The sequence below is a fragment of the Aythya fuligula genome, chromosome 2 (genome assembly GCF_009819795.1).
Source record: "Aythya fuligula isolate bAytFul2 chromosome 2, bAytFul2.pri, whole genome shotgun sequence".
Classification (NCBI taxonomy): domain Eukaryota; kingdom Metazoa; phylum Chordata; class Aves; order Anseriformes; family Anatidae; genus Aythya; species Aythya fuligula.
Window position 1 is genome coordinate 33,890,299 of NC_045560.1, and position 21,310 is coordinate 33,911,608.

At 44.8% G+C, this 21,310-nt stretch overlaps 1 protein-coding gene across 8 annotated transcripts in view; it reads right to left on the bottom strand.

The window, feature by feature from the left end:
- Window positions 1-18,393: 18,393 nt before the first annotated feature.
- FAM126A (family with sequence similarity 126 member A) overlaps window positions 18,394-21,310 on the bottom strand; it is a 40,244-nt gene continuing 37,327 nt past the window's right edge. For 7 of the 8 annotated variants that reach the window (XM_032182724.1, XM_032182727.1, XM_032182729.1 and 4 more), the window contains exon 11: window positions 18,394-20,876. In XM_032182724.1, the coding sequence (XP_032038615.1) occupies window positions 20,320-20,876 (557 nt within the window). In that variant the 3' untranslated portion in view covers window positions 18,394-20,319. The remainder of the gene's footprint in view (window positions 20,877-21,310) is intronic. The other variant, XM_032182731.1, reaches the window with a different exon arrangement.

The following is a 21,310-nucleotide window of genomic DNA, read 5'->3' on the forward strand; positions in this document are numbered from 1 at the left end:
CAAGTGTTTCTGATGTAATTTTTTTCTTGCAAAAGTCCCAGTTAGGAACAAAGCCTTCCAAAATGCTGCCATTTCTGTGGAAGAGCAGTTCGTGCTCCAAGCCAGCCCTGTTCAGATGACAAGTGTTTCTTGGATCGCAAGGTCACAATTAAGTCCAGCAAGCAAAGTACAAAGCATTATGAAAAACAGCGCTGCTCAGCAGCAAGGCACTTTTTCCTGGCCAGGCCAGTAAGAAGAAACTGCAATTATTGACTCAATGTCTTGACACTGAAACCACACAATACCTTTAATTAGGGGAATCAGCTCCTTCTTCCCAAGGAAGGTTTATACCACAGCCAGTTTGTTCTCACCCACCTTAGGGCAAATGAGGCTCTATTAACTCAGAGGGAAAACAAAAAGTTTGATAAACAGTGCTAAAAGGCTCCACATTATCTGCCAATGTGCAGTCCATCATACAACAGGAAGAAATAAATTCCTTTGACCTCAAGCCATAATGCTGTGACTCCTGTGTAAGCTTTCAGTGGCGTTAATACTGCCGTGTGGTGCTTTTGGTCTTACCCTGCTCACTGGGGATATTCCGCGTCCCTCCTTCACAGGCATTGCAAATGGTAAGCGTGCCTTGCACAAAGAGCTTCGAATATGACTTTTATAAGCAAGACTCTGAGAGCAATTACAGCTGCCTACCCAGAAATACAGATATTGGCACCAAAAAAAATAAAAAATAAAAAAATCATCGTTATTTCTTTGTTGTCTGTCACTGCAGTTTCCAAGTAAGTCTAGAAGCAGCTACAGGGAGGCTGCCACCGTGAACACAGGAGCAGCTCCCAGGAAGAGCTCGTCTCCATGCAGATACGTGCCTAGCAAAATATCACTTTGATCCCCAAATAAAATGGAAAAGGCAACACGGTATTTTTGCTTCAGCCTGACACAACAATTGCATGCTGTAACTAAACACAGACAAAAGCAGGTAGTGGGATGTACGAATACGTACGTTTTCAGCACAAATACCAACATTTCTGGGCACGCTGCCCCGAACCGTCTGGTGTTTTAGTAGATACCAGTTCATGGATAGATTTCTGTGCTTTCAGAAATGCAAATGCTTCTGAGAAATAACATTCAGCTCGGCCTTTTGGAGCAGAGCACCCCAGAATGACTCCCAGCAGGCACCTGCTTTTCTGCTTGTGGCTTCCTAAGGGGGCCAGAGCAAGGAGATGTACCTGGAGGCCAGCAGCAGCCAAGTTAGAGTGCTCCTATGTCTTAGAGGGTGTAACTCAGTAATGTACCTTTTAAGCAGCTACCTTATGACTGAAAGGAGAGCTCCAGAGATGCTCCAGCAGTGGATCCACACCTCCAGAAGTGTAGGACCAAGCAGAGTAAAGTATTGGATCCACACCCCCCTTGCTGCTGCAGAAGGCACGGAGCTCAGGCTTTGGAGGCTCTGGTTCCACAAGTGCTGGCCTAGGAAAAACAAATCTGTAAGCCATCATTTTTAATTGATAACCTGCCTGCAAGAGGTGCATGTTTATGAAAATGTACCCACATTTTCATAAACAGGACAGGCAAACTTTTCCAATGGTAGATACGATAAGCGCGCACACAGGATGAAGGATGACAGCCTGCTCTCCTGGGCATCCACAAGGCCACACATACTGAATGCAGAAGCCAAGAAGTCTGCTGGTGGAAGACAGAACATCCGCCTTCATTTCAGGTGAGTGGAAACATTGTTAAAGAATACCAGAGCTTCCTCTTAAATAGTGTAAGTAGTGACAGAAGAAAGTAAATCTATTTCTGAACAGTGCTGCACTGATTCAGCTAAGGTAAGAGGGGAAAACCACATTTCATTATGTTGCAGCATGTTCAGTGAGCTTGAAATCAGCTTAATTCTGTGCTGTCCTTCTGGAGCAAACATTTCTGACTGCGGCTACATGAGGAGAATGTGGTCTCTGTAGATGGGCAAACCATTAATTATCCTTTCATTTTCCATCCATGCTTTTGAGTCCTTTGTGTGAGCTGGTGAAACAGACGGCTAACTCCCTGTTCCCCAGATACGGGTGGATAAATGTGTAAATGGTGGGCTTTCTCCTCCAGTTCAAGGCAGCTGGACATTTTCTCACCTTCCAGCAACAAAATGCTGTAAAGCCTCTACTACCCTTTCCAACAAAATGCCTCGGTTTACTTGCCAGCTTTTATTCTAGTTGGTAGGGAACAAAGCTGATTAAACACACTGACTACAGCATGCACAGTCTAATAAACTAGACTAATAACCGTTCCTGTCACCACAAAATATCACATTTTGGTGTAATGTCCAATAATGAATCACCTGAAGCAGATCAGAAGATGTAAACTGACTGTTATAAATGAAGTCTCAACTCGATCTGAATTTGGTAATATTTATAAAAGGAATATTTATAAAAGGCAAGTAAACAGCACTGGGTGTGCGGGGAGTCTACGCTCCACCAACACGCACACACGAACATCAAACATTCTAAATGTACAGAACATTGCTTTTACATACTAAACCCGAATATATCTATACATATGTACAATCAGAAAAGGTAACAAACAATCCTTTAAGTTCCATGACTTACAATGTCCATGAACAGTCTCCATTTTCCATTCCTTTTCTTGACTACAAATAACAGTCTCCATTTTTTCATTCCTTTTGAACACTGTCTTGCTTTAAGTTGTCAAGCAGCTCAGTCTTCGGGCCTTACGTATCCTCATCTTCCCGGATCGAAGAAAAACATATCCATCTCCTTTTCAAGGCCGATAGGGCCTGGGTCAAAAGGCACGTCCAGGTCAGCAGGGGGCGGAACAGCAAAAGCCTTCGATGTCAGTAGCGTTAGGGGGGCCGATGGTGTAGCAGTCAGATCAGTAAAGGAGCCCGCAGCTCCCTCACTGTCTGGTAAACCACACGTTTCTGACTGTGGTCCCACACGGCTTTTTAAGGCCTCAGAGACTGCTCGCCAGGTGCCGAGCAATCCCACTGCAACCTTGTCGTTTTTAGTTGCAGAGCCCCACACCTTGACCTCAGTTTGGTCCCATATTTCATGCTCATAAACTGTCTGACTGTTAATAAGGAGAATAAGCTGTAAGGTTACCAGTACAGTCTTTGTTTCTAAGGACTTATGATTCCCCATAATGCGCAACTGCTTACCAGCGAGGGGCAGTTGTGTGCACGGGTCCGCTTCTCTCAGCTCGAGCTTCTTCCCAGCTCCAGTGCACCCATTTCCAGAGACTTTCTGTATGAGCTTCTCTGAGCAGTTTGCTGAGTTTGGCCAAACCTATCTTCATGAGGCGATCAATGTGCCTGTTCCCATCCTGGTCTCCGTTCCGGTAGCCTGTCCCTATTCATTCCTTCTTTCTACTTCTTTATTGATGACATAACTTCATCGTGTTGCCTTTTTTTATCTTGCGGGCAGGCTCCCCTCTTACACCCTCAGCCCCACAGCAGTTCTTTTCAAAACAACTTTTTAATTGGTCTTTGCAAATAACAGCAGTGGCAAACACCCAGAAACTTCCATGCCTTAACGGCTCTAGAACAAGCAACAGTGTGCATGGAGTCTCCTGAATCACCCTTTTTTGTTCCCTCTAAACTCTTTTACATTCCTGATGGCCTCGTCGTTAAGAGTCTGATGTTACCTTCAACCACGGGGCTTTCTGACCCCCATGGCCACACTCCCACATCTCCCCCTTCTTTATTAATATCAACCATCTTCTTGACACGTATTACCACTCCATATATAACACTGACCCATGCAGGGAAGTGCCTGCCTATTACAGCCAGCCCGTTAGCAGCATTAGGCCTACTTCTCTGCCGTGCTGTACCACATTCGTGCCAGATGTATAAATTGTTAGGCCCTGGAGCCAGCAGGGATGGAGCTGCCTGTCAGATTCTGGTAGGATACTTGCCCTCATTTTAATCCCGCTCTTGCAACAAAGATTACATTTATGTAAAGCTGAAAGCAGCAGGGGATCAGTGATGCAGCTAGCACTGGGACATGCAGCTTCCAGACCCAGCAGTGCTGCAGGCAGTAGCATGACACAGCCCGGTAACACAAGAGCGTGTGACATACAGCCATGCATCCGCACGCGATAATTAACCACTGACAGACACCAGGAAGAGGACAGGCTGTGTTACATTCCATTAGCTGGCCTTTCTTTTGTTTGACAGGCAGCTGAGTACTACACACGAAATACAGTTTCTGCAGATTTCCTTCTCCACAAGTGTTATAATTGCTGTCATTAACACTGGCCAGCTACGACAGCAAAATTGTCATCTCATTAGTGCAATGTAGTAGCTTATAAAAAGGTACAATTTATCAGTTTTACTAAGTAGCTAACCAGCATTTCCCTTCTAACATTCATTTCATGTACTTCCATGTAGGTTTTTTCAGGTAAGTCAACCACCTTCTATATCATAAAATAGCCCGTCAGTGGCGGGCTATTTAAACCAGGCGTTGCCACCGTTTTAGAGCCATTTGCTGAGGCGATCGGCTCCGGGGCAGACGTGTTCTGCAGCGGAGCAGGGGACCGAGGCGGGCAGGGCTTTTTGTCCGGCATCGAGGCCACTCGGGGGAGCCGCCGGAACCCGGCTGTCCTCGCGAGGGAGGCTGACGAGGCGAGGGCGGAGCCAGCAGCGCCCCCTCCCAGGCTGCTAAAAGCTGCCCCTAGGGAGCGCGAGCGACCAGGAGCGCGGCGAACAGGACGGGCAAACAGGGCGTGGCACGTCGAAGGGCGTGGCAGTTTGCGCGGCAGTTCGCGCGGGCAGGGCGAGCGGGGGGCTCATCGTCGCTCTGTTGCAGCTGCCTCTCCCTTCGGTGCTTGTAACCTGCTTGCGTAGAACCTGACCATGGTATCGACCAGGCAGAAAACCGTGGCCTCCGCATCTCGTGAGGCATCTCCAGCCACGGTCACCAGTGTGGCTACTCAGACGGAGGGCTCGGGGAAACACGCAGCCGTCCAGGTCCTGGGCTGCAGAGTGTGCCCCAGCCTTCTGTCGGTCTCCGACAGCAGTGGTGGGTATGCCTGTGGTAGGTGTGCCCAGGTTGAAGAACTGCTCGGCCAGGTAGCGGAGCTCCGGGAGGAGGTGAACAGGCTCAGGAGCATCAGGGAATCAGAGAGGGAAATTGACTGGTGGAGGTGCGCTCTACCCTCTCTGAGGCAGGTTCACGAGACTGCCACGGCACAGGCGTCTCCTGTTACGCAGAAGACGGAGGTTCACTCCTCCAGCCAGGCAGCGGGAGGAGACCTAGATCAAGGGGGGGAATGGAGGCAGGTGCCTATTCGGGGTGGTAGGCGAGCCCTCTCTCTGCCCACCTCACCTTCTCATCTACCCTTAAATAATCGATATGAAGGACTAGAGCAAGACAATCTAAATGACAAAGTAGACAAACACCCGTCCCAGTTGGAGGGGGCGCCTAAGACAATGCGACCTACACGTCGCATTGCCACATCATCCTTCAAAAAAGAAAGAAGGGCTATTGTTATGGGGGGCTCCCTCCTGAAAGGGACAGAGGGACCGATATGCCGACCGGACCCAACCCGCAGAGAAGTCTGTTGCCTCCCTGGGGCTCGGGTGAGAGACTTTGCCAAGAAAGTCAAGCGCCTGGTACGGCCCACTGACTACTACCCGCTACTGGTCTTTCAGGCTGGTAGCGATGAAGTAGCAACGAGAAGTCCGAAGGCGATCAAAAGAGACTTTAGGGATTTGGGGCGACTACTTAGAGGATCAGGGGCGCAGGTGGTGTTTGCCTCTGTCCTTCCGATAGGGGGGATCGAAGCTGAAAGACGTACTGTTCGCATAAACTCGTGGCTTCGAGACTGGTGTGACCGGCAGAATTTCGGTTTCTTTGATCATGGGAAGGTCTATGCTACACCGGGCCTGATGGCACCGGATGGGATGCGCCTCTCTCGGAGAGGGGTAAGGATCTTAGGTCAGGAGTTGGCAGGGCTGATAGATAGGGCTTTAAACTAGAGTCGAAGGGGGAAGGGGCTAAAACCAGGCGAGCCGGTGAAGACCTAAGGGATGGTATGCTAGAATCAGAGGGGCTGTGTGCCAGTGGGGTCCTTTGGTCAGATCCACAAGGTGCTGAGTGTAAGGAGACGCACCTGAAGTGCTTTTACACAAACGCACGCAGTATGAGGAATAAAATAGATGAGCTAGAAGTCCTGGCCCAGTCCCGCAACTATGACATCATCGGCATAAGCGAAACCTGGTGGGATGAGTCCTGTGACTGGGGTGTTGCGATAGATGGTTACAGGCTCTTCAGGAGGGACAGGCAGGGTAGGCGAGGTGGTGGGGTGGCGATGTATGTGAAGCAGGGGCTGGACTGTGTGGAACTTCAGGTCGGCGATGGCAAAGTTGAGAGCCTCTGGGTAAGGATCAAAGGACGAACGAATAAAGGGGATGTCGTTGTGGGAGTCTATTACAGACCGCCTGGCCAGGACGATAGCGCCGATAAATTATTCTTTACAGAACTAAGAGAGGCCTCGAGATTAACTCCCCTTGTCCTTATGGGGGACTTCAACTTGCCGGACGTTAACTGGGAGTGCCACACGGCTGACACGAGCAAGTCCAGGAGGTTCATGAAGCACCTAGATGATAACTTCTTGGTACAGGTGCTAACGGAGCCAACTAGGAAAGGTGCCCTCCTAGACCTGTTGCTAGAAAACAGAGAGGGTCTGGTGGGAGATGTGGTGATTGGTGGCCGCCTCGGTCATAGCGACCATGAAGTGGTTGAGTTCAAAATCTATGGTGACAGAAGGAAAAGTGCCACCAAAACCTCATCCCTAGATATGGGGAAAGCGGACTTCAGGCTGCTCAGGGAACTAGTCAGTAAGGTCCCCTGGGAAACTGCTCTTGAAGGCCTCGATGTCCACCAGTGCTGGTCACTCTTTAAGCGATGCCTCCTAGAAGCACAAGATAAGGCAATTCCAAAATATCGCAAGTCAGGCAGGCGGGGCAGGAGGCCGGCGTGGCTGACCAGGAACATTCTAATGGAGATTAGGCGGAAACAGAGAGTGTTTCGCTACTGGAAGGAGGGCCAGGCGTCATGGAAAGAATACAGGGATGCTGTTCGTGTTTGTAGGGAGAAAGTTCGAGTGGCCAAAGCACAGCTAGAGTTGAAGCTGGCTGTGTCTGTGAGAGAAAATAAAAAGGGGTTTTTTAGATATGTAAATGGAAAAAGGAGAACTAAAGAAAACATAGGGCCGCTCCTTGATAGGGAAGGTCTCCTCACAGACGATGACGTAGGCAAAGCAGAGACGCTTAACGCCTTCTTTGCCTCTGTCTTCAATGCCGATGATGGGCTTCGGGACCCAGGGTGCCCTGAGCTGGAGGACCGGGACGGTGGGGATGACAAACTCCCAACTGACCCTGAACGTGTGCGGGATTTGCTACTCCACCTGGATCCCTACAAGTCCATGGGTCCGGATGGGATTCATCCCCGGGTGCTGAAAGAGCTGGCGGATGTCATTGCGGAACCTCTATCAATTATTTTTCAACGATCCTGGGAATTTGGAGAGGTCCCAGTAGACTGGAAGCTGGCAAATGTTGTGCCAATTTTCAAGAAGGGTCAGAAAGAAGACCCTAGCAATTACAGGCCTGTCAGTCTCACGTCAGTGCCTGGTAAAATCATGGAGAAGTTGGTTCTTGGACTCATTGAGGCGCACCTGGGGGACAAAGCAGTTATTGGTCCCAGCCAGCATGGGTTTGTGAAGGGTAGGTCCTGCCTAACTAACCTGATTTCCTTTTATGATAAGATCACCCGTATGGTGGACCAAGGGAAACCAGCTGATGTGATTTTTTTGGACTTCAGCAAGGCTTTTGACACGGTTTCCCATAGGATCCTACTGGACAAAATGTCCACCATAGAGCTAAATAAAAACATCATACGATGGGTGAGCAATTGGCTAACGGGCAGGGCCCAAAGGGTTATGGTAAATGGAGCTGCGTCAGGCTGGCGGGCGGTCACCAGTGGGGTCCCTCAAGGCTCCATTTTAGGGCCGGTACTTTTCAATATTTTTATAAATGATCTGGATGTAGGAATAGAGGGTATTTTGAGCAAGTTTGCTGATGACACCAAACTTGGAGGAGTTGTGGACTCAAATGAGGGCGTAAAGGCCTTACAGAGGGATCTGGACAGGTTGGAGAGCTGGGCGATCACCAACCGCATGAAGTTCAATAAGAGCAAGTGCCGGGTCCTGCACCTGGGACGGGGAAACCCTGGCTGCACGTACAGACTGGGCGATGAGACGCTGGAGAGCAGCCTAGAAGAGAGGGATCTGGGGGTCGTGATAGACAGCAAGTTGAATATGAGCCAGCAGTGTGCCCTGGCAGCCAGGAGGGCCAATCGTATCCTGGGGTGCATCAAGCACGGCATCGCTAGTAGGTCAAGGGAGGTGATTGTCCCGCTCTACTCTGCGCTGGTGCGGCCTCACCTCGAGTACTGTGTGCAGTTCTGGGCACCACAGTATAAAAAGGACATGAAACTGTTGGAAAGTGTCCAGAGGAGGGCTACGAAGATGGTGAAAGGCCTTGAGGGGAAGACGTACGAGGAACGGCTGAGGTCACTGGGCCTGTTCAGCCTGGAGAAGAGGAGGCTGAGGGGAGACCTCATCGCAGTCTACAACTTCCTCGTAAGGGGTTGTCAAGAGGCAGGAGACCTTTTCTCCATTAACACTAGTGACAGGACCCGCGGGAACGGGGTTAAGCTGAGGCAGGGGAAATTTAGGCTGGACGTCAGGAGGGGGTTCTTCACAGAGAGGGTGGTTGCACACTGGAACAGGCTCCCCAGGGAAGTGGTCACTGCACCGAGCCTGTCTGAATTTAAGAAGAGATTGGACTGTGAACTTAGGCACATGGTCTGAACTTTTGGGTAGACCTGTGCGGTGTCGAGAGTTGGACTTGATGATCCTTAAGGGTCCCTTCCAACTCAGGATATTCTATGATTCTATGATTCTATCATTCTACCAAAAAATAGAATTGCCCTAAGAGCTATAAATTGGAATGAGTTCAGCTGAGGGAATTCACACATCCCTACTGAGAGGAAGAGTGGCAGGTGAAAAGTGACACAAGTGCTCCATGTTTGCTGTTGGAGAGTTGGTATTTTCCATCCTGCTGGTTCTGAGGGCATTACCTGCATGTCAGTCCATAGGAAGACGTCTGGCTGAGCACCTTGTACCTCTGTTTTGACTTTCTTCTGTTTTCCTTATGAAAGCCTGCTTTCATAGATGCTCAGTGTTTTATCTGATGTTTGATTTGTATGTCAGAAAGGTGCAGAGGTTAAAAGAGGGGAGCAGCAAGGCTATGGGAGTCTATGCTAGCTCATAACTTGCTGACTGTGTGTAGGTATTGAAAAATTTGGACAAACATAGTCAAATTGGGTTTTTATGAAGCATCTTCCCTCCAACTGCTAGAGAGACCTGGGCAGTGGCTTCAGGTGAGCCCAAGTCCTGTGTGTGATGCACACTGTGTGCCTGGGGAAGGCAGGCTGAAGAAAAAAAGAAATATATATATATATATTAATGCAAGCACTTCTGCACAGCACAGCACAACAGACAGCTTCTGTTACCTTTGTTTGAAGCCTCAGGGAAATTGAATCTGCTGTGATAATTAAAAGCCTAAAGGAGATTAGCCACTGACCCCGTGATTCACCAAGCGAGCTGCTGTTCTCCTCACCCAGAGGAGTCCCCCACAAGCAGACCGCACACTATGGCACCTGGATTAACCCTTGGAGGTGGCTCTGCTCCCTGCAGCAGGGAATGGTGCCCAGCTGAGGCCACGCACTGCCCAGGGCTGCCTGACCTTTTGCTGTTAATGAAGAGAAGCAGTTGTGACACTAGCTGTAGGAACATAACCTTACCGCAGGGTTTGCTTTAGCCTTTGAACATGCATCGCTATGTCCCTGTACTGAGTGGCCGTGTGGTGACAATGCCAATCTTCTTCAAGACATTTTCTTACATTTGGTGGTCTCAGCCCCTGCTCCTCCCCTTCTGTTCTTTGTTTTCCCTTTCTCTTTTTATAGTAAAGGAAAGTTTACACGTACAGTAATTTCCTTTGCAAATGTTGAACCATTTTGTCTTACAGTAATTCAGTCAATCCCCAGGACTTTCTTCTGATCATACTAACCTGTATGCTTCTTTCTGCTTCCCCTCCATTCAGCCCTTTACAGGTGCACAACAAAACTTTTAAAGGGAATTAGCTATATGTCCAATGCCAGCTGTCCATATAAGATTTCTCCCCTTTCTAAGGTGCAAATGCTGTATACTCTCTCCTTTGACCAAAGTTTATTTGAATATTTTTATTTGTTTCTTTCTTTGCTTTACTTTATCTCATACCAATAAGATTCATTTGTCCAGCCACCTTCATTTCTCGAAATTCACCCTTTGGAAATAAAAATTCCTTCAAATCAGGTCTATTTTTTCTTCTTTATCTAAAACCAAAACAGGTTCTTATCTGTAACTATCTCCTACTTGTCTGTACAGTGGTACAATGAAACATTGCCACAACCCCAGCTGAACAAAGTGGTTTACATGCTAGTAGTTTGGTCTCACCAGCATCATTCCCAATTGAGGTTAATTAACTTCTCCCAGTTTCAGGAATCTAATCCCTACACTATTCATAAAAACACTCAAAGTCTGAAACAGTATGCCCTATTGTTTTTTTGTTGTTTAATAAGTCTGTTGATTATAGCTTCCACAAGCGATAAGGACCTACATTATTGATATAATTTGTCTTCTAATCAAGAAATTTCAGTCCCTCCTAAGGGCAGTTTCTGGTAATATTCCTCCACCAAGATTATAAGCGTGTCCCCACAGGCAGACCTGTAACACTACCCCAACCAAGAGATTTCTGCCCAAAGGCCATACAGACATTTCCTATTTTTTCTTAATTTGCCACCATTGCACCACCCTTCCCTGTGCCTTTTCTCAGTACTGTGGTCTCCCCATGCTCCATGCCCAACAGCTATTGCAGTGAGTTATTTCTATAATACCAAGCTCCACAAACTGCTGCATGGGTGCTCTCAGTTAGTCTTGCATGACTGGAAAAAAATAAAAAATAAAAAAATTCTAAGTAAGTCACACTATGCTGGCCAAACCAAGCCAGTGAGACAGTGGGATTTTTTTTTTTTTTTAATTGGGATCTTTTGTAAAGTCAGATCTGTGTCTCATTCATGCTCTGGGTGGATGGGTCTCTTACACCACCACCACACAGGACAGCTCTGCTTTTCCAACCCAGCAGCCCTGCTGTTTCTGCATACCTCATGAACCACAAGCTCCTCATTCACCTCTTTGCTTGAATTCTGCAAATCCTGAGATGTCTTCACAGCTTCCAGCCCTCCATCTTTACTGGCTCTGCTTCTTGTCTGACCAGGCTGTGGCCTTTGCAGGGCCTCTTCCAAAAACTCCCTCAGACATCCAGCTGATGGCTAGTACATTCACCAAGATCTCTTAATTCTGTTATTCCTTACAGCTTAAGGGGCATTGCAGCAGCTAATCTAGTAGCCACCTCCTTTAGGAAAGCAGAAAATCCTTCACATCCACTCACTTTCTCTCCTCTTCTTCTTTAACCCTCTGACAGAAACAGACATGTTTCCTGACATGTTGTCTACAGGTACCAGTCCTGTTCTTCTTAACAGGAAAGTATGACAAGAAAGCCATCAATGCTTAGATACACAGAGCTGAGACAGCTCCCAGCGCAGCCCACAAAGGCCCTTTTGTTCCCAGGTTAGGTTGTTTCAGAGCTACCCGCTGTTCCTGGGGTACGTGCCCGCGCTCAGGGTCCTCTCCTGGAAGGAGGCAGCGAGGCCTGGGCTGCAGGCAGGTGGAGGGAAGGGCAAACACACCACAAGCCCTGCCTGGCGGGGTATCACCTACCCTTGGAGCTGGGTGGGAGTCACAGGAGAGAAGTTGTCCTCCAAAAGCTCTCACCAGCAAGCTCTCACCTTTATGTCTCTCACATTTTGCTCAGCTTCTTCACTCGTCAGAACTGCCTGCAGAGACAGATACAGAGGAAGAGCACCAGGCATTGTCACAGTGCTACTCTGAAGGCTCCCGTTTCACTCTCCCATTCACCTCTTTTTCCACAGCTGAGCACAGAGCGTGCTTTATACAACGTGTTCCTGCTCCCAGGCGTGGAACAAAACCGTCCCTCAGCACTTGTGCTGTACCGCGCTGGCTCTTATTAGAGTAGGAAGGAGTAATTACAGGGATTATGAATGTGGTGCTGAATGTCAAGGCATATTAAAGCTGTTCAAAACCTCAAAATAGAATATAGATTCTTCCACCTAAGGCGCTGCTTTTCTGCCTGAAATTAAATTATGGCATCAACTGCCTTGGATCTACCTAGTAACTAATTTTGTTGGCATATTTAAGAAGTTACTCATCTCACCATTACCAGAATGCATCAAAACTCTTTGTGCTCACAGGCATCACAGAGCTTTTTATCCAATACTGCTCCTAAGGCACAAAAACACCCTGTCACTCACCAAGAACACAGTGCATGTATCATGCTGCTGTATGTACCACGCATGCCAGGCTTTGGGGATAAGATGGATGATACAGCGTGGTATTAGGGACAATTCCATTTCCCTGTAACTTCTTCGAGTTGTCTCTATGCACATTTGACTTTGGGGAATAATGCCAAAGCAGTGGACTAGTCCATTTAGAGTCCAGATTGCAGGGTCTCAGGAGACTGGCAGCTGAAATGCTTCTCGGGCTCAACGCTGCTCCCACTCCTGCAGCCATATGGGGAACTTGCCACCATACAAGCACTTCAGTACCCAGCTGCTGGCATCGTAACACATCTGAAATCCATCGGGAGGCCTGGAGAAGTGGTGAAAAATCTCTCCTCAGCCATTCATTGAGCTGGGGAAGTTTTGAATGCCTGAAACATGTTCAGGTTCATGCTCGTGTCAGGGACAATGCTTTTGCAGTGAGGCTTCCTACACTAGTAGCAGGAAAAAGTAAGATTTCATGGAAAATTGAAGAAATTTAAAAGTATGGATGTGATGCGGTTTGCAAAGCAGTTGAGAAGTTCCTTCCCAGCTTGAATAGCAAAGAAATAAGGCTCAGATTTGTCAGAGGATTCAGCTAGAGCTGAATAGCTATCATTCAGTTATAGAGATGCTTTAACAACCTTGCTGCTGTTCTACCATTAAATCCCAAAGCAGCTAGCACTATTGTGTATTTTTAAGTGGGATTCTGAAAGGAAAAAAAAAAAAAGAACAGCAGAAGCAAGAACGATGTAAAGAGACCTATGGTCCAGTTCTTTCCTCCTTCCCTGCTCTAGACATTTAGAAATGCAGCTATTTCACAATTACTCAGGTAATCCAAACAGATTCAGTAGAATTGTAGCTCCCAGTACTTGTCCTCATTATTCCAAGCAGATCTTTACCTCCCAGCCAGCAGAATTGCTAAATCAGGTCTATTCTTCCTAGGCTTCTGCCTGCTAGTAAGGACTTTAGTAAAAATAGGACAGCTGCTGACATTATTCAGAACTATGCTAAAACATTTGATCTGAAAGCTTATTTTAGTATATTTTGGCTCTGTGCAGCAAGAAGGGAGATGCACAGACTCTGTTCAATAGGAAGCAGTAACAAGGCAGTATTGTATCCAGTTGTCTAGGATAAAAAGCAAGCGAGAGGTGGGATGTGAACTCTCCAGGTGTCAGAGAGGACATCCCTACTTTAATGTGCAGGATCAGTTAGATGGTGCCTCTGATGGGAAGCTGGAGGAAACCATACACATGTGTGTATATATGTACACATGCATGCATAACATGTTTGTGTATGCATGATTTTAAAGAATCAAAGTTCTGTTCCTACTTTGATAGGAATAAAAGATGATATTCACTTTGTAAGCCTGAGTGAAGTATCTTTTCAGGGAAAAAAAAAAAACAAAAAACAAAAAAACAATCTTTGTTCTTTGTTTTGGTTCACTAGTAGTATTGCAGAAATATCAGCAAATCCCAGCCATGCCGAGGTCTTCTTGTGCCAAAACCAGATGCGCCTTCATTTATCTTGTGCACTGCAGAAGTAAGCACCGGCATTCCTTCTCACTTCCTCAGAAGTCTACTCTCTCACACTAGAAAAATCCAGCACCATAACCCAGACCGAGAAGCCATAGATAGAGGACTGCCAGTATTAGTCAGCATTAACAACAATAGCAACGAGGTAGCTTGTCAGAAGGGCTGCATGACTCAGTCTAACTTCCACAAGTCTTTCCACGCCATTAAATTTCAGTATTGTCCCAGGAAATTTAGAGTAACAGGCAATTAAACATGCCCTCATTTTCGAAATCAAGTTAATGAAGCGAGCACCCTGAGATGTAAAGGCTTGTTTCACAAAGATTTCTAGAGTCACACTGCATTAGCAGGCATATTTATTACCTGGCAGCTACTGGCTGTGAGAAAACACAAATATTGAAGTCCCCTTTAATACAGAGCTAGGTTAATGTAAAACATGAAAAATAGTTGTCACAAACTAAAGGCAAGCAACTAGTTGCAAAGTCTGTAGAAACAAATGTCAATTCTGTAACTAAATACTTGTTTCAAAGATCTCTCTCACTCCAAACTGTCCCACAAAGAGGCTTTAAGGCATCCTCATCCTCCACTGAGGGCTATATTTTGGGGTGCCATTACCTTCTTTTGTACTCCCTAACACAGTTAGTGAATAGAAGATTCTAATTCAATTTTCTCCCACTGATCAACCAGTATTCCTACTTGAAACCATATAACAGCCTAAACGTTCCCTTTTACCTACTGTCACTGAAAGAGCAAATCTTATGCAGCCACTGCATCAACTCTAACTTGAACTCCTCCAAAGCTAAAATCCTTAGTTTGGTCATGTAAAATGTTAAGAATCTGAGATCTGGTGAGTGCCTCACCATCCTCTGAGTGAAGAATTTCCTCCTAATGCCTAGTCTGAATCTCTCCTCTTTTAGTTTAAGGCCATTCCCCTCGTCGTGTCATTATCTACCCAAGTGTCCTTCTCCATCCTTTTTATTAGTCCTCTTTAGGTACTGGAAGGCCTCCCCAGAGCCTTCTCTTCTCCAAGCTAAACAAGCCCAGTTCCCTCAACCTTTCTTCACAGGAGAAGTGCTCCAGCCCTCTGTGGCCCTCCTCTGGGCTCACTCTAACAGGTCCAGAGGGACACAATCCCCTCCCTCGCCCTGCTGGCTGTTCCTCTGGTGATGCAGCCCAGGCCGCAGTTGGCCTTCTGGGCTGCAGACACACCCTGATGGCTCATGTCCAGCCTTTCGTCCACCAGAACCCCCAAGTCCTTCTCTGCAGGGCTGCTCTTGGTGAGTTCTCCCAGGCTGTGCTCCTGTCTGGGATTTCAAGGTGCCCAGGTAGTAGTACATTAGTGACGGGAGTCATCTACTTCTGCCATCAACCAGTCTACAACTTACCTGCTTAAGTACACCTGAGATTCAGTGCTTTCCAGCCAAGTGGGTTAGGCACGGCGTCTTGACTGACAAGAAGCCTCGCTGTGTATAAAATAGGTACTCCACACATATAAAGTAACACAGTCAATCTTACTGTGACTTCTAGGTGTGTATAATGAAAAAGCTGAACAAATATAGTGCTGTCTGTGGTGGCTTTACCCAGCTGGCAGCTGAACTCCACCACAACCGCTCTCTCTCCTCCTCCTCCTCAAAAGGAAAAGGGGAGAAAAGGGGAGAAAGGGCTGAAGGGTTGAGATAAGGACAGGGAGAGCAGCCACCAATTATCATCACGGGCACAACAGACTCAGCATAGGGAGATTACTATAGATTATTGCATATTGTTAGCTGACTAGAGCAGTGAGAAACTAAAACTAAACTAAGAACACCTTCCCCCATCCACCCTCTTCTACATCCTCCCCCCGAGCAGCACAGGGGAACAGGGGCTGCGGTCAGTCCCTAACACTTCATCTCACGCTCCCCGTGGTGTCCCTCCCACGGGATGCCATCCTTCCCAAACCGAGTCTGTGGGGGCTGCCCACAGGCAGCAGCTCTTCAAGAACTGCTCCCACATGGCTCTGTACCACGGGGTCCATCCCCCAGGAGCAAACTGCTCCAGCACCGGTCCCCCACGGGCGGCAGCTCCCCCCAGACCCCCTGCTCCTGCGGGGGCTGGAGCTGGCCCTGACCTGACATGGGGCAGCTGCTGGGCTCTGCTCACAGAGGCCACCCCCACAGCCCCCTGCTACTAAGCCCTTGCCACGTAAACCCAATACATTGTCTAATGTGTATTTCAACAAAGCCTGTAAAAATAAATAAATAAATAAAATTCTGCTGTATTAAGTATTTACAAAAGCATGCAACTTCCAAAAAGCCATACCAGTTTATTTTACTGGCCAAAGTATTAAACACTAAACAAGACAAGCTTCGTGTTTATACAATGGGAATGCCAATTTTCATGTACAATTATGAAAACACTTCACTGTAAGGTGAAATACTGCAGTACTAAAACAGAAGTGTCACACAACAAACTGAAGGATAGAAGAAAGCGTGGCAAATTCATTTAAATTCAGGCTCAGCTGAAGACAAACATCTATCACCTGATGTAGCTACTATGCTGCCTTTACTGAGTATTAAATGTATACATCTAGTTTGCTGTCTTAGAATTATACAAATCTCAATATATTACACATCTATATATAGCACTGTAAGCCTCAAACTGTGACAAAAGTTAGACAATTAAGTTAGACATCTCTAAAATTCTCACAGAAATCAGAAGAGACCTACTTAGAGAGAAGCGTGGCTAAAAGTTATGTATTTCTGTACCTGATGAATCTGATAGGTATTCATGAGAATTCAACATCCCCTTTCAGAAAAGTCATTGTAGCTCTAGATCAAGTGGTTAGAGGTCATACATTTTTTGCACAAACGCTACAGATTCTCACAACAAAAACAATTATATTCTGCTGTCAAGAGTTTCAAAAATGTTGCTTTTCAAAGCCAGCGTCGCAAACAGTTCCCTTTGATTTCAAACAGTAAGGTCATTTATAAATGTCAGCATTAAACAACTTCTCTCATTATAATTTGAGATGATTCACTCCTACATAACATTTTTTTCCAGCAGAATGTTGCAACTGTGTGTGACATTTGGAGTGTACTCATCAGAACTACCTCCTAGCGGGTAGACTACAATATGTAATGTCTTCATATATTTTTCCCTGTGCTGTTAGAAGACCTCTACTTCTTTAATATACACTATTCTTCCATCAGTAAAAAACAAGTAGATGATGTTCCAAATCCAAGGCCTTCCAAATTTTAGAAACACTGGGAAATAACTATGCTTCCTGCCCCAAGCCCCTCCAGTTCTGCACTGGGAACAGCACAACATGTCTTGTGGAGAACACACATTTGGCCAACAAATATTTCTGCCCTTCCTCCCCCATCCCCATTTTTTCCACACTGTTGAAGAAAAGAAAGAAACACAGCTGAAAGTTTTATTACTTACATCAGTAAAGAAATTCTGTAGACTAGATCGGTATCAAAGTGTGATGTCAGTTCACAAAAACATGCTCCTTCTCCAAGTCTCTCTGGAGACTAACAGACACATTTACACATGTATGGAAGCAGTAGTGTCTGGTACCAAGAAACTTTCTTTTTACCATTTTCTAAAGGAAGTATAAAGCCTTACATAATGTTATTTGTACCGATGACAATTTCTATTTTGGATTGAAGCCAGAGCACAGTTAGAATAATTAGCTGTATAAAATAAAAGGATAAACTAACTTCAACACTGTTTGACTTGTAGCCAACAGCACTGCAAACATGTTATGTATCTAGACTTTACGACATTTTAGTTGTCTCAAAATTCCAGTGATTTACAGCTGAAGAAGCCAGATCTTCCAAGTGTAATAAACACCTTTGACATCAACACCCAGCTTGAAACAATATCAACTGTGGAGATAACTGAAAAGATCATGAACTAAATGAAACAAAACAAACCTAACAGAAGTACTTACAAGTTCTAGTTTCTTAGCACTAACTCATAAATAATACTGTCACAACAAACATTTGTCAATTGCAATTTTATTCATCTATCCCAGTTTTTGTTTCTATTTTAGTTACTGTAAGGTGTTTCCACAGTATTGTTAAATATGACACTGCAAGAACAGATCAGGAGGCAGCCCTAAGTTCTGCAGGTTATTTCTTCATCACATCTAATACAAATTTCAAGGAAAGCAAAAACTTTACATTCGGTATATGTACTTCTAGGCAATGTCTACAATAAGCTGCCTGAAACTTTTTCATTGCTTTTCATGTATGCTCCAGCAACCACATATATTAGTCAATCTGAAACAAATATATTGTCATCTAATGTGTATTTGGGGGGGGGGGGGGGGGGGAGGTAAAAAAAAAAAAAAAAAAAAAAAAAAAAAAAAAAAAAGGCAAAGTTTTCTGCTGTTCTAAGTATTTACAAAAGGATGTAACTTCCAAAAAAAAAAAAATAAAATACACCAGTTGTTTATTTTACTGGCCAAAGTATTAAACACTAAACAAGACAAGCTTCTTATTTATACAATGGGAATGTCAATTTTCATGTACAATTACAAAAACATTCACTGTAAGGTGAAATACTGCAGTACTAAAACAAAACAATGTCACACAACAAACTGAAGAATACAAGAAAGTGTGGCACATTCATTTAAACTCAGGCTCTCGGTTGAAGACAAACATCTATAGACCAACGTAGCTATTCTGCTGCTTTAGTGAATATTAAGAAATGTACACATCTAGTCTGCTGTCGAAGTAGTAGAATTCTACAACTTAACCCTATCAACTATGTCTTCTTATCTCTTTTCATTAATTAACCAGCTATAAACCTGAATAACATTAGCTGCTTAAAAGTTATTTGTGCTTCAGTACAAGTCAAAAAAGGTATACCTAAACTTATCTCCAGGCAGACAGAAAAGTCTCCTAGAATTTTAGTGTTTGGTCTGTCACAAGGTCTTTCTATGTTCCTAACAAAAAGGGATCACTAGCTGCAGACACTTGGACAGTTGGGAATGACTATGCATTAGATCCTCACCTTGATTCTACACACACAATAATATGCTGCCTCTCAGATAATCACTGCCACTGAAGTGCTTTTGTCTGCTATTGCTTCTCCACATTTCTGCATAAGTAGTTTTAACTTTTTAATTGAAGTCTTAAGCTTACAAAAGTTGGTATCAAACAAGGTCACCAAACTGACTGAAGGTTAAAGGTTAAGTAACCTTGAACATGTTGTCCTTTTAGAATTTCTAACTAGAAAAATAATAGATACAAAAAGCTAGGAATTACACTGCTAGTTATATTTACATAATAATTTCCCTTTGTGCTTGCAAGTTACTGAAAGTACACATCCTTTGGTAGTATTCTCTAAGTCTCAAGTAACAAGTTCATGTGAAACGCATTTACACTCCTGATTTGCTTGATTCAGTGCAAAGGGTTCATACCATATTGTCTACAATGCCCTTACACAAGCACATCTCTTCCTCATAAGCAGTAACTACTGATGATGGCAACTTTTCAGTGAGTAGTTTTGTGCTTGCTTTTTAAAAGTACAAAAGGGATACAGAGTCAGTCATACTTGTTGCCTGAAAAGTCACTATTACAGCAGTTGGTAAGAACTGCCATAGACAAGTACTGCTACCATATGACTTTTGACCCAGTTTCAAAGCTACATATATAATCAAAAATGCATCTATACCTCAGACACATATAGGCATACAGAAGTATGAACACTGCAGTATATACTGACAAACATTACAAAAACCATCCATAACATCACACACTGACCAATGCCTTCCAGTTTTAACCTTGCATATAAGTACAGCTTTCTCATGACTCACATAAGAGTGTTTATATTCTAACAGTGCCATTCCAAAACTCTGTGCTCAAGCCATAAGGCTTCTCTTAAATAAAAAAAATACTTGCAGTTTTGCCTATGCCAAGAAGTACTGAAAAGCAGAATCTGGGAAAGAGGATCTATTTGTTCCCATGGTGTGCATTTGTAAAAAGCCAGATATCTTGGCCAGTGGCTGAACAATCAATGTTTGTAAATCTGGTAAAGCTGTAAACTTCACACAAAGCCATAAGCAATCAGGAGTATAAATAGAGTGAGTCAAAATAGGAACGTAACAAGCTATTAGGAGCTGATGCAAAATAATTGAAACTGTAGTCTATTCACTATTACTGTCAAATGTGAGCTGAATAAGAATTTATGGGCTTGAGGTTTAAGAAAGTAATGTAGAGCACATTAAGGAGCTTACTGTACGGTACCAATATTGGCATACAACCCCATATTTCTTTTTTCATACTTGCTAATTCATGATATCAATCAGTTGACAAAGTTATACTAATACTAGGAGGTCGCTGCTGGTTAGGTTGCTTGCTTAAAAGAGGAAGGTCTGTTCTTTCTGTTCCATAGATCAGTTTTTCCTCCTGAAGACTGCAAGCTGAGAACCTGTTTGCCTCTGTACCAGATACACCACCACGATTATTTGGAACCGTGACACCACTGACCTGTTCAAATGATTTACTAAATACAGTAGTGGTAGTTCTGGCCAAACTATGGCTACCAGGTTTAGGCAGGGACTGGCTGGTTGTCAGTGTCAGTCTCTTCAAGGAAACAAGTTCTAGATTCTCACTCATGGCTCTCTGAGTTTGTTTTCGTGACAAGTGTTCTCTGCAGGTTTCTCCTTCTTTTTCTTTTCCTCCAGCTTTGCTTCCTCCAGATCTTCGTTGGCTCTTCCCTAAAAGGTTCTTACTGCTTGTGTTGCCACTGTTAGATAAGGCGGACTGACTTGTGCTAGATGCAGCCCTAGAGTAAAACCCTTCATCAGTTTCAGATACTTCTATCAGTTCTTCTTCAATTCCTAGATCAGTATTACCTGCGTGGTAGGAAGGAAAAAAAAATTAACATTTGGCTTTTTCACTTTTACTGACTTTTATTACTAGGCTTTGATATTTACAAGCATGAAGCCATAAAGCAAAAGAACAGAGAATAGAAGACAAAACACTTACCTATTACATTTTGGAATTAAGATTTATTAGGATATAAAGCTACAGCAAATAATACTGCATCAACTAGATCAAAAAGCATGCCCACAACCTCAGTTTGTAGTGATTTTGAAAAAAATGCATTATTGTTAATTCATGCAGGAGATTAGAAACATATTAGAAGATACCACACAAAACTAAAAAAAAAAAAAAAAAAAGTATAAATCTCATTTTGAGCAAGTGCTCCAATACATGATTTTGCAAAGCTGATTAATTACAAAGATCTGTGATCGATGTCCCAGAAAACCCAATATGGCACCTGCTC